Source organism: Acomys russatus, chromosome 15, assembly GCF_903995435.1.
Source record: "Acomys russatus chromosome 15, mAcoRus1.1, whole genome shotgun sequence".
Lineage (NCBI taxonomy): Eukaryota > Metazoa > Chordata > Mammalia > Rodentia > Muridae > Acomys > Acomys russatus.
The window spans coordinates 8482540-8497854 of record NC_067151.1 but is presented as its reverse complement, the minus strand read 5'-3'; the positions used below and the strand labels follow the sequence as shown (position 1 = coordinate 8497854).

Genomic DNA, 15315 nt, shown 5'->3' with positions numbered 1-15315 from the left:
TCTCTAAAATGTTGGGATCACCACACCTTGTCCTGGGCTCTGCCCTGCCCCATGGTGCTGACTTCAGCTTCTCTCCCTGAGTGCTTTAATCCTGGGATTTTTACTGCTACTGAGTGTGCACCTTCACCAATGCCCCGCTTTCCTATGGTGCCAAGCCTCAGCTGCTCGCCATGACCCCTTCATGCCTTCGAAACCTATTAGCACGTAGAGATGCTTACCCTTCCTTCTTCTTTCAAAAAAATTTTAAAAATTAATTTATTCATATTACATCTCAATTGTTATCCCATCCCTTGTATCTTCCCATTCCTCCCTCTCTCCTTCTCGCTTTCCCCTTACTCCCCCCCCCTATGTCTGGGACTAAGGGGGACCTCCTCCCCCTGTATATGCTCATAGGGTATCAAGTCTCATCTTGGTAGCTTGCTATTCTTCCTCTGAATGCCACCAGGCCTCCCCATCCAGGGGACCTGGTCAAATATGGGGCACCAGAGTTCATGTGAAAGTCAGACCCCACTCTCCACTCAACTGTGGAGAATGTCTTGTCTCTTGGCTAGATCTGGGTCTGGGTTCAAAGTTTACTGCATGTATAGTCCTTGGCTGGTGCCATAGTTTGAGCAGGACCTCTGGGTCCAGATCCACCCATCATAATGTTCTTCTCGTAGGTTTCTAGGACCCTCTGGATCCTTCTATTTCCCCATTCTCCCATGCTCTCTCGCCTAAGGGTCCCTCAGTAGAAGATTGGATAAAGAAACTGTGGTACATTTACACCATAGAATACTACTCAGCTATTAAAAACAAGGAATTCCCGAAATTTGTGGACAAATAGATTGAACTAGGAATGATCATAATGAGTGAGTTAACCCAGAAGCAGAAAGAGTCAAATGGTATATACTCATTTATATCTGGACACTAGCCCAAGCGGCAGGTCCCACGAAAGTCTTCACTTATCAGGAAAGTGGGACAGAGGGGAGGACATCCTATTGGGACTTTAGGTGAGAGAAGCATGGGAGAATGGGGAAATAGAAGGACCCTTCCTTCTTACACTTCTAAGTTTGGCTGCCAAAACGAGATGCAGCTTCGGCTGCTTCCGGACCACAGCTTCTGTGGTCTGACCCCGAGGAAACACTTCCCAGCAGATTTCAAAGGTCCCAGCAAAGCAAAGCGTTCAATGTTAGCGGGTCTCTTCTTGTCCAAGTGTTCAGGTCTAGCTGACTTCAGCCCGAGTCTTAATCCACGATATCATATAAATAAATAGGGCTCGGAGAGTCTTTGCTTCCCTCTGAGACTTTACATTGGAGGTCTTGCCTGGTTACATGAGAAGGGCAGTTTAGGCTCCATATCCTCATTGCTAGGAGTCTTAGCTAGGGTCACCCTTATAGGTTGCTGGGAATTTCCATTGCCCTAGGTTTCTAGATGATCCCAAAGATGCCCCTTCACTATGGATTCCAGTTGTCTCTGTGAGTACTCTCTTCCTCTGTTCTTCCTGCACCTCATTCCTCCTGTTCCCAACCTCACCCTTGTACAGCCTCCTCCCCCATCCACCCACGATGTCTATTTTATTTCTCCTCAGTGAGATTCAGGCATCCCTCTGTGGCCCTCCTTGTTACTTAGCATGTTTGGGTCTGTGGATTGTAGCATGGGTGTCCTGTACTTTGTGGCTGATATCCACTTATAAGTGAGTACATACCATATTTGTCTTCCTACCTCTGAGTTACTTCTTTTCTAGTCCCATCCATTTTTCTCTAGTTCCATCCATTTGCCTGTAAATTTCATGATATCATTGTTTTTAATAGCTGAGTAGTTTTCCATTGTGTAAATGTACCACATTTTCTTTATCTATTCTTTGCTTGAAGGTCATCTAGGTTGTTAACAGATTATGGCTATTATGAATATAGCTGCTATGAATATAGTTGAGCAAGTGTCCTTGTGGTATGATGGAGCATTCTTTGAGTATATGCCCAAGAGTGGTATAGCTGGGTCTTGAGGTAGAACTATTCCCAATTTTCAGAGAAACTGCCAATTTGATTTCCAAAGTAGCTATACAAGTTTGCACTCTCACCAGAAATGGAAGAGTGTTCCCCTTGCTCCACATCCTTGCCAGCGTAAGCTGACACTTGAGTTTTTTATTTCAGTCATTCTGACTGGTGTAAGATGGAATCTCATAGTCATTTTGATTTGCATTACCCTGATGGCTAAGGATGTTGAGCATTTCTTTAAGTGTTTCTCAGCCATTTGATATTCCTCTGTTGAGACTTCTGTTCGGATCTGTATCCCATTTTTTAATTGGGTCATTTGAGTTGTTTATGGCTAGTTTCTTGAGCTCTTTATATGTTTTGGAAATAAGCCCTTTGTCAAATGTGAAGTTGTGAAAATCTTTTTCCATTCTGTAGACTGCCGTTTTGTCCTTTTAATGGTGGCCTTTGCCTTACAGAAACCTTTTGGTTTCAAAAGGTCCAATTTATTAATTGTTGATCTTAGTGTCTGAGCTGTTTGTGTTCTGTTCAGGAAGTTGTCTCCTGTGCCAATGAGTTCAGAATTCTTCCCCACTTTATCCTCTATCAGGTTCAGTGTATCTGGTTTTATGCTGAGGTCTACTTGGACTTGAATTTTGTGCAGGGTGATAGATATGGATCTATTTGCATTCTTCTACATGCCAACATCAAGTTGAACCAGCACCGTTTGCTGAATATGTTTTCTGTTTTCTATTGTATAATTTTAGCTTCGTTGTAAGAAATCAATTAATGATAGTTGTTGTAGTGTGTGTGTGTGTGTGTGTGTGTGTGTGTGTGCGCGCGCACACACACATGTATTCCCCTTCTCTTTTTTGGTTTGCTGGTATGAAATTTTATTTCCTGTGTTTTCTTAGGTGTAGTTAACCTTCCTGGGTTGGAGTTTTTCTCCTTGGGTCAGAGTATCCTCTGCCAGGCTAGATTTGTAGATTGATATTGTTTAAATTTGGTTTTGTGATGGAGTATTTGTTTTCTTCATCTACGGTGATTGAGAGTTTAGCTGGGTATAGTAGTCTGGGCTGACATCTGTGGTTTCTCCGAAACTATAAGACATTTACCCAGTACCTTTTTTAGAGTCTCCGTTGAGAAGTTGGGTGTCATTCTGATAGGTCCCCCTTTGTATGTTAGCTGGCTTTTCCGTTGATGCTTTTAATAGTCTTTCTTTGTTTTGTGCATTTAGTGTTTTGATTATTATGTGGCAGGGGGAACTTTCTTTTCTGACCCTATCTATTTGGTGTTCTGTAAGCTTTTTGTACCTTTATAGGTGTCTCTTTCTTTAGGTTAGGGAAATTTTCTTCTGGATTTTGTTGAAAATATTTTCTGGGTCTTGGAGCTGAGAATGTTCTTTTCCCCCACAAGCCCCCCATTTCTATTATTTTTAAGTTTGGTCTTTTCATAGTGTCTGAGATTTTCTGTATGTTTCATGTCAGGATTTTGGATTTAATATTTTCTTTGATAAATTGTCAGGTTTTTAAAAAAATCTTCTACACCTGAGATTCTCTCTCCCATGTCTTGTATTCTCTTGGCAATGCTTGCATCTGTAATTCCTGTTTTCTTACCTAGGTTTTCCATCTCTAGGATTCCCTCAGTTTGTGTTTTATTTATTGCTTTTGTTTCCATTTTTAGGTACTGAATGGTTTTATACATTTCCTTCACCTGTTTGTATTTTCCTGTTTTTCTTTAAAGGATTAATAAACTTCCTCTTTAAAGGCTTTTATCATCTTCCCATGATTGAATTCAAGGTCATTTTCTTGTGTTGCCTTGTGTTGGGATATCCAGGGCTTGTGGTAGTAGGATAGCTAGGCTCTGATGGTACTATATTGCCCTGGGTGTCAATTGTGTTCTTACACTGGCCTCTAGCCATCTGGGTTTTGGGGTAATTATAGGTTTAAGGGCTGATTTCAGAGTTTATCTTTGTTAGATGGCTGGTTTTTTTTTTTTTTATGTCTTCTCTCCCCCCGCTAAGTTTCTATTTCCTCTTAGTCTGGTTTGAGTGGCCTGGGGCTCTGGTCACCAGCAAGTCCTCAGGTCCAGTAGGGTGTCTTTGCTGGGGTTTTTGTGAACTATGTGGCCTCTGGGGTTTTGGGTGCTAATGTTGCCTCTGGGGTCCTTAGAACTGTCATGGCCTCCAGGAAATTAGAGGGCTTCTGCCAAACTTGTAGGCCAGGAGATGGAACTCAGGGGATGGGGTACAGTTTACAGCTGTTGGGTGTACTTTAAGAGGAGTTGGTGGGCATAGGGCATAGAGTAGGGCTCTCTTACCTGGGGGTCTCTGGTGCCAGAGTGGCTTCCTGGATAGCAGGTAGAATTGTAGCAACAACAAATTTAAACAGGAAGCAGGTATAAGGGGATGTTACAAAAGGATTCAGATTTTGAAGGGAGGCCTGTTGGGACAGAAGCCATCTTTTCCATTTCTATAAAGAGAGCCATCTCATCTGATGCTGTGATAATATTCAACCTCTGGATCAGTAGAGAGATGCCAAGAAACAATGTTCTAGAGCAGTGGTTCTCAACCTTCCTAACACTGCCACCCTTTAATTCAGTTCCTCATGTTGTGGTGACCCCAACCATGACATTTATTTTTTATTGCAACTTCATAACTATAATTTTGCTACTGTTGTGGCTCATAATGCACATATCTGTGTTTTTCCTGTGGTTTTAGGGAACCCCCGTGAAAGGATCATTGGACCCCCAAAGGGGTTGCAACCTACAAGTGGGGAAGCGATTGTTTGACAGATGGAATTTCAGTCACTTTAGCTTTCATTTCCTAGCCACTCCTTGACAAGGTGCTTTGTTCCAAAGGTCATCTTTCTAACTCTGTATTATATCCAAGTTTCTGCCTTATTGATATAAAAAACAAAACAGAATGGCACAAGTTTCTAAATAGCATCAACTAAATCAGTATATTATCTTTTGTCACTATGACAAATAATATATAGATTCATCTTATAAAGAGAAATGGTTTCCTTTAGGCCCACAGGTTTGGAGATCTCAGTTAATGAATTGACCTCATTGTGTTCAGGTTTGTGATGAGACTGTGTGTTAAGAGGACTGTGTGATACAACAAAACCACTTATGTCATGGCCTAGAAACAAAAGAGGGGGACATCTCAGTGGGGACAAAAGAGTGGTCCCCACTATCCTATCACAGCTTCTGCTGCTGCCCACTATGGCTACTCTGGTATAGCCTTTAACCAGTGGGTCTTTGGGGGACACTCAAGAACCAGCACAACAGATGAACAGATACCCAAATCATCAAATTAAGTTGGTTGTGTACCCTCTTTCCATAAGCAATTTCCATTTTAAAATGTGGTTATATGCCCTTATCCACAGTTAATGATTTTCTGCATTTTAGTCATTAATTGTAACCAACCATGGTTGAAAATATTAAATGGTAAATGTCAGAAATTAATAATTGATGAGTTTTATATCATCGGAAATTTAGAGTGGAATGGTGAACTCTCACGCTGTGCTACTTCCTCCTGCCCCGGACATGAACCAACCCTTTGTCTGTCTCACGCCGTCCTGCTTCCTCCTGCCCCAGACATGGACATGGACCAGTCCTTTGTCTGTATCATGCCATCCTGCTTCCTCCCCTGGACATGGACATGGACCAGTCCTTTGTCTGTATCATGCCATCCTGCTTCCTCCTGCCCCGTACATGAGCCAACCCTTTGTCTGTCTCACGCCATCCTGCTTCCTCCTGCCCCGGACATGAGCCAACCCTTTGTCTGTCTCACGCCATCCTGCTTCCTCCTGCCCCGGACATGGACATGGACCAGTCCTTTGTCTGTCTCACGCTGTGCTACTTCCTCCTGCCCCGGACATGAACCAACCCTTTGTCTGTCTCACGCTGTCCTGCTTCCTCCTGCCCCGGACATGGACATGGACCAGTCCTTTGTCTGTATCATGCCATCCTGCTTCCTCCTGCCCTGGACATGGACATGGACCAGTCCTTTGTCTGTCTCACGCCATCCTGCTTCCTCCTGCCCCGTACATGAGCCAACCCTTTGTCTGTCTCACACCATCCTGCTTCCTCCTGCCCCGGACATGGACATGAACCAACCCTTTGTCTGGACTGGTATGTCCAGTCAGGAGCCATTTTAATTTTCAGATCAACTGTTGAGGTATCAGAGTGCGAGTAAGCCTTATTTTATTTAATAATGTCTCTGATGCCCATCCCAGGCTGTAAAGGAGTTCTGCTGAGTGAAAAGCAGGAAGCAAACAATTGCATGCTGTGCTTACTAAGATCTATGGTAAGATCTTGCTCCCAGCCAGGAAATTGTGAAGAAGGGAAAAGGAATCCATGCTAGTTTTTGTTGTTAACATACCAGACTGTGAGTCTTTAAAAAAAAAGATTTCTTTATTTATTATTTATACATTATTACCAGAAGAGGGTACCAGACCAAGACCTAGCTGACGAACATGATATTCTCCACCGTTGAGTGGAGAGTGAGATCTGACTCTCACACGAACTCTGGTGCCCCTTTTCTGACCACGTCCCCTGGATGGGGAGGGCTGGCGGCACTCAGAGGAAGGATAGCAAGTTACCAAGAAGAGACTCGGTATTCTAAGAGCATATATAGGGGAAGGAGGTCTCCCTCAATCACAGACATAGGGGAGGGGAGAAGGGGGGAAGTGGGAGGGAGGGAGAAATGGGAGGAAACAGGGGAAGGCTAACAATCGAGATGTAATATGAATAAAATAATAAAAAATAAAAAAAAAGAAGAGGGTACAAGATCTCATCAAAAATGGTGTGAGCCACCATGTGGTTGCTGGGAATTGAACTCAGGACCTTTGGAAGAACAGCCAGTGCTCTTAACCTCTCATCCATCTCTCCAGACCCCCGACTGTGAGTCTTATAAGCACAGAGTATGGGGAGTGTTTGGTCAAGTGGTGAAGGAATTACCTTACAGGACCTGGTCCTGTCTGTGATGTCAGACATTCCTTAGAGGACTTGGAGCCTAGCCCCTGCAGAGAAGAGGGCACTACTGCATGTGAATCATGAGATGTGATTGTGTTTTTGCTTCCAGTCTCTAATTTAGAGTTTGATTCTGGACTAAGTAACAATGAAATGTTGAGCTTAAGGGGACTGTTGTTTCCTCCCCAGGGAGTAAGCATGTCATCAGACAGGGCAGGGACTTTTCAGTCAGGCATGTGACAGTGATTTCAGAGGGAGTGAAGTACCTCACCTTCTATTGTCCAACTGTCCCCATTCTTTCTGGAATGCTCTTTCCTATTAGTTAGGCATTTTAGGTTTACAAATGAGATCAGCTACTATCATCAGTACACAATTAAAAGCTTGATCCTTCAAATCATCGTAGCCTTTTAAAAATTACGCCCCCTCATGTCTTTGTGTATGTGTGTGTACATTTCATTTCTCTCTGTGTGTGTACTTGTCTGTGTGTGTGTCTGTGTACATGTTTGTGTGTATGTACATGTATGTGCCTGTGTGTCTGTGTGTGTACACATCTCTCTGGGTGTGTGGGTTCATGTGTATGTCTGTGTGTTGATGTGTGTGTGCCCAAGTGTGCATGTGTTTGTAGGTCTAAGAACAACTAGCCAGATTCAAGCCACTCCCTTTGGAGCTGAACTCACATTGTTAGGCTTTCTCCTGGGCCATCTTGCTAAACCAAGAGTTAGCCTTTTGTTAGATTTTTTTTCTTGTTTAAGGTAGAATTTAGATATTAACCTTCTCTTCATTTTTAGTACCACAGCACTTAAACTAACCATCTTAACTGGAAGTTTTAGAACTCTGCTCAATCTTTAAGTTCTTTGCATTATTCTGTGGCAGCTGCCATTTCTCTCCAGCAACACTTTCTCTTTTAGTTGGCATGCGGCCCTGGAGAGAACTGGTGGATATGCTCTACCCCCGTGAGGTACAGACCACCCTGTCCTGTCTCACAGCATGGGCTCAGACAGTACAGTGGCATTTTCTTGGCTCTATACAATTCTTTTTATTAATTTTTCACAGTTAGCATACTAAGTAATGGCTTTCATTATGGATTTTTTTGTAAATGTATGTCATAGCATTTTCTTCTTCTTCTCCCTCCCCCACTGTCCTCCCTCATTTCCCCTGCCTCCTCCCTGGTCCCCTTCATCCCCTAGGTAGTCCTCTCATATTTTCATGTCATATGTATTCCTTTACTCTCTCATTTACATTACTTCCATATTACATACAACAGAAGTTATTATATTTAATAATAAGTTAATTGTATTTAATAAAAAGTTCTTATATTAATAATAAAACAGCAGCAATACATTTAGAAAGAAAGCTGACATGTGGTTTCCTTCAGAAGATGCAGTTTATTAGGAGAAAGGGCCTTGAGACCAGGACTGGGCCTTAAGGTACAAACAAGAGAATTTCACAAAAACAATTCAATTTGTGCAAATCTAATCATGATGTGTGCTAGAGGGAAGAAGAGCCTTCCTTTTAAAACACAGAGAGGCGTGTCACCAAGAGTGTCAGGGGGAGGTGAGAGGGAGACAGGCAGCCACAGTGACTGGACACTAGGGAAGGGCAATGTCCTTTCAGAATGAATCAGTCTCTCCAACAGATCTTCAGAACAGATCCCAAGAACAAAGGAAATATCCAACTTTTGGAAGTTTTAGGGCCTGGGAAATGGTGTGAGGTCAAGTAACCTGTGCAGGGACCCTGGTGAGTTTGAGGCTAGTAAGAGACCATTTCAGAAGACAAGGTGGACAATGACAAGATTGTCTTCTAGCCTACACACGTGCGCACGCGCGCGCGCACACACACACACACAAACACACACACACACCTGCATTGTACATACCCTCCTGAAAACTGAGTGTATTGAACTGGATAGTACAACCCATAATTTTTAATATGTTTATTTGGATTTGTAACCAAGAATAAGAAGCAGGGTGACACTCAGAGGAAGAGTAAGCAAGCTACCAGGAAGAGACCTGATAGGCTGTGATCTTATAGTGGGGGATGAAGTCCCCATCTGTCACAGACCTAGGGGAGGGCAATAGGATAAAAGAGGGAGGGAGGGGCAATGGGAAGATACAAATGAGAGGATATCAAATAAGATGTAATCTGAATAAATTACTTAAATAAATAAATAAAATAAATAGAAAAAAGAAGCAATTAAATCCTTACATAAAGACAGTTGTAACTGATTTTTTTGTGAGTACAATGATGAGAGTTATAAATTGCTTAACAGAAGAAACAGAGGAAAATGTAAATGTACTGGAAGGATGAAGAACGTCTGAACAGACAGTGTATATAGGTAAATAGAAAAGACTATTTTTTCCTGATTTATTTAAATCATGGTTGATTAAAGCCAACTGACAACCCATTGCACCATATTCTACATCAGAAGTTCTTAACCCATGGGTCGTGACCCCCATAGTGCTTGCATATCAGATGTTTACGTTACAATGCAAAATTATAGTTATGAAATAGCACTGAAATATTTTGATGGTTGGGAGTCACCACAACGGGAGGAACTATATTAAAGGGCCATAGCATTAGGAAGATTGAGAACTGCTGTTGTATCATACCATAAAATGTAGGTAACTACCATAAACTGAAGCTTGCTGTTGAAAAGTTTTAAAACTTTGGGCTGGGTAGTGGGGATGGAAGACACCAAGGAAATAGTGTTCTCCAGACACCAGGAGTGGTGCCCATGAACTCAGGGACTGTGGCAGTGTGCACAGAGCTAAGTCGGGTGATGTCCCAGCGCTGAGAGAGCAAGTGGACACAAGCTCCCATCCCTAACCCACACATAAAGAAAAAATTAGTTTTCTCCACGAGAGCCTAGTTGGGTATACAAACCATACTTCAGGGAGACCCAGGTCTAGCAGTAGATGGTCAACACAAAACAAGCTCCATGATATTTTTGGAGAGCTTTTCTCTCATCGTAATGTTTTTTAAAAAACTTGTCTTTTTCTTATCTATTATGTTGTTTTTTTGTGGGGGGGGGGGTGGTTGTAGGAAGCACCCTACACCCTAGAACACTTTATTAAGACCTTATTGCTGAAGGAGTTAGACACTGATTATCAATAAACGTTTTCTGTACCTGGTCCCTGGTTAGTCTGCAGAGTCCTCCCAAACTGCTGGAAGCTGGGACACCATTAAGAAGGGGCAAGAGTGGGAAGAACTTCGCCTCCTAGGGAGAAGACACACAGCAGTAGCTTGGTAGGCCCAGTGAGTAACACAGCTGAGGAGGGCCAGAAGGACACTCGGTCATCTACATGGCACAGTGCTAAGACTGGCACATGGGCACCACACATGGCAGTGGACAGGAATAGCATCAGGGTCCAGCGAGCCTGTCTTGGTCGGGCTAGGCCTGGCATACCCCCATCTTCTACACTCATGGCCCACACCAGACCCTGTGTGCCCTGTGTAGCTAGCAAGGGACAGAGGGACTGGGACACATTTGAAGGAAACTGAGTACAGATCTGTGTCCCATCATCAGAGAGAATACTGATGGTCAGAGCCAGCTGCACATTCCACAGTTAGGTCTTGAAGAGGGGGCTCATGACCCACAGTTTTAGGGTCAGTCTCATGGAACTGGGGAGGGTAGGAGTGTAACGTGCAGGCTGACGAACCACTGTCCATTCTCTGCAAGGACGAAAGAGGCAGAACAGGCGGGGACAGCAAATAAACGATAGCCCAGGGGAGCCAGATAGAGTGTCTGTGACAGAAAGGTCTCTACCTGCAGGCCCAACACGCTCATCCTGCCTTCCCCAGAGGGTCTAGTCAGGCCCCTTTTGTAGTGACCTGAAGTAGCTCTTCAGTGTCTTCTCCATGTTGGCCTGAGCTGCATAGATGCCAGTGCAAGTGCCCACTGCAAAGCCCAATACTGCTAATGTCCTCAGTTTGGCCACCACATAGCCTGCCAGGAATCCCTTGAGGAATGAGGAGAGCAAGAGTGAGCCATCCTGGCCTACACCACTGTTGACTTTGTCTTTCACAGGCTGCCATGGGTGCCCCAGGTGGTTCATGAGACATGTCTGGTCCTTAAGCCTCGGCAGAGAAGCCTTGTCATCGCCATCTTCCCCTGATGAACTTGTTGCACATGTGCCTCTGTTGTGATTTTCAATCTTGTGTTTTTAGGGGTTTTGTGTATGTTCATATTCATGTATGTGTATGTCTGCCTATGTATGTGTTTCTTGTGCTTTTTCTTTTTAAAATTCTGTTTATTTGCTTGCTTTGTTTTATTCTGGCTTGTTTGTTGGCCTACTTGTGTGTGTGTGTGTGTGTGTGTGTGTGTGTGTGTGTGTGTGTGAGAGAGAGAGAGAGAGAGAGAGAGAGAGAGAGAGAGAGAGAGAGAGAGAGAGAGAGAGAGAGAGAGAGAGAGAGAGAGAGAGAGAGAGAGAGAGAGAGAGAAAAGTATGGAGTTGGATGGGGGGGGTGTTGGAGGATCTGGGAAGGAGACCAAGGATGGGAAACCATGAGAATATACTATATAAAATACCATTTTCAAAAAAAAAAATTGGCTGGAGAGAATATTCAATTTGAGTTCTAGAACCCACATAAAAAATCTGTATGTGACAGACACTTGTCATCTTGCTGGGAAGAGCGACAAGTAGATCTTGGGGCTTGTGACAGATACGTATCATCTCGCTGGGAAGAGGGACAGGTAGATCCTGAGGCTTTCTGATTAGTCAGCCCTAGTCTACTTGCCAAGAGATCCAGACAAACAAGAAACCCTGTCTTAAAATAAACCCAAACCCAAACCAATGAACCAATCAAAACCAAAACCAAAAGTAAAGCAAAATAAACGCCAGGTGAATGGTACGTGAGGATCAACACCTGAGACTGGGGCATCCATAGGCACGAGCACCATGGGCTAATATGTTCATCTTACAATTTCAGGGATATGTGGTATCAATGTGACAAGTATTATGACACTAACTTTGAGTCATTGTTTAATGTAATATGATTATAGGACATATTACATATGTCTATAGTATACATATGTATAGAATATGGACATATAATCAAATATGTCTATAATAATGTAATAATATTATGATTCTCTGTTATGTTCCCTTTGCATAGTCTGTTTACTAGATGCAAAATCACAAAGCCCAGTATGTACCGAAGAAGAGAAGTTAAAATCCACCTCTTACTAGGATAAGCATCAAATAATTTGTGGACATGTTTAAGGAGCCCCCAGATTAGTAGTAAATATGTTGAAGTACATATTCAGTCCTTACAGATGTCCTGTTTCTTCTTAGTAATAGAGTGTTCACTTGTTGGTCTTATGCACATAAATTGTTATTGTGGTTTTTGCGTAGTGATTTTCTGTTTCCATTTTCTTTTCTTCATTTATTACTTGAAATTCTTTAAAATCATTATAAATATTGATTTCGTGTGTAAGGGGTGTACTATAGGTGCACATGTGGAGGTCAGGAGACAACTTGGGGGAATCCTCTCTCTCCCTACACCATGTGGGTCGCTAGGATCCAACTCAGCCCATCAGGCTTGGTGGCAAATGCCTTTACCCACTGAGCCATCTTGCTGGCACTTGACATTCCTTTATAAATATTTGCCACCAAATTACCTTTCTTTAGATGACTAATGTGCTCAAGGGTATTAATTTTATTCTTTGTGTATTTAAACACCATGATCCTTTATATCTTTGTCCAGACTGCAAAATATTGTTCATTTTGGTTTTGGGATGGGTTCTCAGTCGCTCAGTCACTCTGTCTGTCTGTCTCCTTTTTCCTCCCTCCCTTCCTCCTTCCTTTCTTTGTATCTTTCCATTCCTCTCTTCATTTCTGAGCTTATAGACTGCACTCAATCCCATAAACCAATAATCAAACAGTTTGTATTTTCAAACACAATATTTATTTATAAATATCTTGTTGCTACCAGACATGCTTCCAGACCCTTTCAATGGGCAGAACAAGATAAACAAAGGTATAAATATTCAACCAATTGTATACATTTCACATGTGTTGGGAATTCCCAAGAGTACCTAGATTCAGTATTTTGAAAAAGTACTTATAAAATGTCAAACTCACCATACTCATGAATAGAAATGAAAATAAGCAAAGGAGAAGGCATCTTGAAATGAAGTCTGAAGGAATTTAGTTGGAAACTTCTCCAGAAAGTGCAGAGCTGATTGCTCCAGCAATACCCCATGGCTACCTGGCAGTATTCACAGTGCTGTCTACTAGGGAAGTTTGCTTGAGCCTAGAAATCAAGGGTTCTGATTGGATATATACAGTTGTGTACACTAAGTGGTTTCTAAAGTTCCACATTTGTGGAAGGAAAGCATTTAGCATAAATCACACTGATTGCACAAATTACCTTGATTGCACACATCATCTCAACAAAATAGTGCAGGACTTCGAAGCCTCCAGTAGGCAACATGCTCTTCGGAATATTCCAGGCCCTCAAACTTCAGGAGCAAACCAAGGCCAGTCATGGAAATGGGTCTTCTAGAACAGGAAGGATTTGAGCAATAGTCCTGCTGAGCTAATTCTCCATTGCACATACATTTAGACATTTTATTTTATTTAATCATTAATGTATTAAACATGAGCTCAGACTCCTATTTCTGGTTAAAACAAGATTTATTCTGTGCTCCCATTGCTTCCCTCTCTGACAGTGAGACACAGTATCCCTGTCAACTGCAGTGTGTTCACTTGTCTAACTCTAATATATATGTAAAGTAGTTTTGAAATCGCCAGCACGCACTCTTGTGAGAATCACCAGCTAGGGTACTGTTTCTACTGCAATCGCTCTTGTCCTCTTAGCCTTACAGAGTCCCACCAGAACACTGTTGTCTGTAATCAACCAGCTCAGCTCCTGTCTTCCGAGGTTGCTGTAGTGAAGTTACGTATTTATAATCCTGTTGGATTATTTCATTATAGTCGGTGTTACATCTTAGAGTTCTCCAAAACACTGGTTGAATTACAAATAGTGGCCTATGGTGAGGCTTCCTCCATGATAATGCAGTTTTGTACCTTTTTTCCAAATGTATAAACCACCCAGTTTAGTCACAGCTTCCTTTCTTGTCATTTTGTAATCAGATGCTTTCCACCTTCAGCCCTCTAGCAGTTATCAGTGGGTTTCCCTTGCTTGTAGTTTTATACTTTCCTGAATGTCATATAAATGGAGTCATAAACCATAATAGTTTTCCCAGCTTGTCTGGCTCTTTTGACTAGCAAAAATGCATTTAAGACTAACCTGTCTAGCCACACAAATCGATTCTGAATGCCCTTTTATTGTGTAGTATTTTCTGTTCTGACTGTGCTGTGTTCATCCATTAACTGGGGGTTGCTGTTCAATTTCAAGAGAGTATTCATAAAGTTACAGACATTTGTGTCTGGAAATTGATACAAACTTCAGTTTTCATGTCTCTTGAAAAAAATAGCTGGGATTGCCATGGTTGGGTCCTGTGTTCAGAAGGAACTGTCATGATGTTTTCGGCAGTGGCTGTGCAGTCTTGCGTGCCAGCCATGTGTGAGCATGGGTTCTAAATTATTATTGTCATTTATAGCAACTGAATATTTTTATTTTGGCTATTCTGATGTTAGATTTGTCAACTCAACATGAGCTAGAGTCACCTGAGAGGAGGGAATCTCAGTTTAGAAAATGCTCCTTTGAGATGAGCATGTTGGATGTGGAAGGACCCAACACACTGTGGGCAATGCCATCCCTGGGCAAGTGGTCCTGGGCGTGTAAGAAAGGAGGCTGAGCAAGCAGTGTTTGTCCATGTCCTCCACTTCAGTTCCTGCCACCAGGTTCTTGCCTTGAATTCCTGGCCTGATGGGCTTTCCCACCTTCAGCCCTCCAGCCTGATGGGCTACAACAGTAAGCCGAGGTAAACCTTTTCTTCCCAACCTGCTTTTAGTTATAGCATTTTATCACAGAGACACAACAAATGTACTGCATTTCTGATATATTATTTGTATTCCTAATAATGAAGGTGCTCTTTCTTCCATATAGCTATTGCATTTGAAGAGTCTGCTCACCTCTGCACTTACATTCCTATTCAGCTGTTTTCTTATTTTTCATTTTAATGGTGCCACAGATTGATATGGGGCCGTGTACAAACTAGGCAAAAACTATACCATTCAGCTGTATCTCTAGCTCAAGTTGCTTTTGATAGCATTTCATTTATTTGTTCAGTGTGCGTATATTGGTGTTTGTGTGCAATGGATGTGTGGGTGTGCATGTGGACATATGAGTAGTGTCAGAAGTTAACTTTGGGTGTCAGGCCTAAGAATCTGTTCGCTTTGTTTTGAGGTACTGCTTCTCCCTGGCTTTAAGCTAGACTATCTGGCCAGAGACATGCTTAGCGCTATCTCCCTGGCCTTGG

General features: G+C 42.5%; 1 protein-coding gene across 1 annotated transcript in view; it reads right to left on the bottom strand.

Annotated features, from left to right (window-relative positions):
- Positions 1 to 10732: 10732 nt before the first annotated feature.
- The window catches only part of LOC127199608 (SLC35A4 upstream open reading frame protein-like), a 40311-nt gene continuing 35728 nt past the window's right edge, over positions 10733 to 15315 (bottom strand). The window contains exon 2 of the mRNA XM_051157748.1: positions 10733 to 11080. Within this exon, the coding sequence (XP_051013705.1) occupies positions 10733 to 11080 (348 nt within the window). The remainder of the gene's footprint in view (positions 11081 to 15315) is intronic.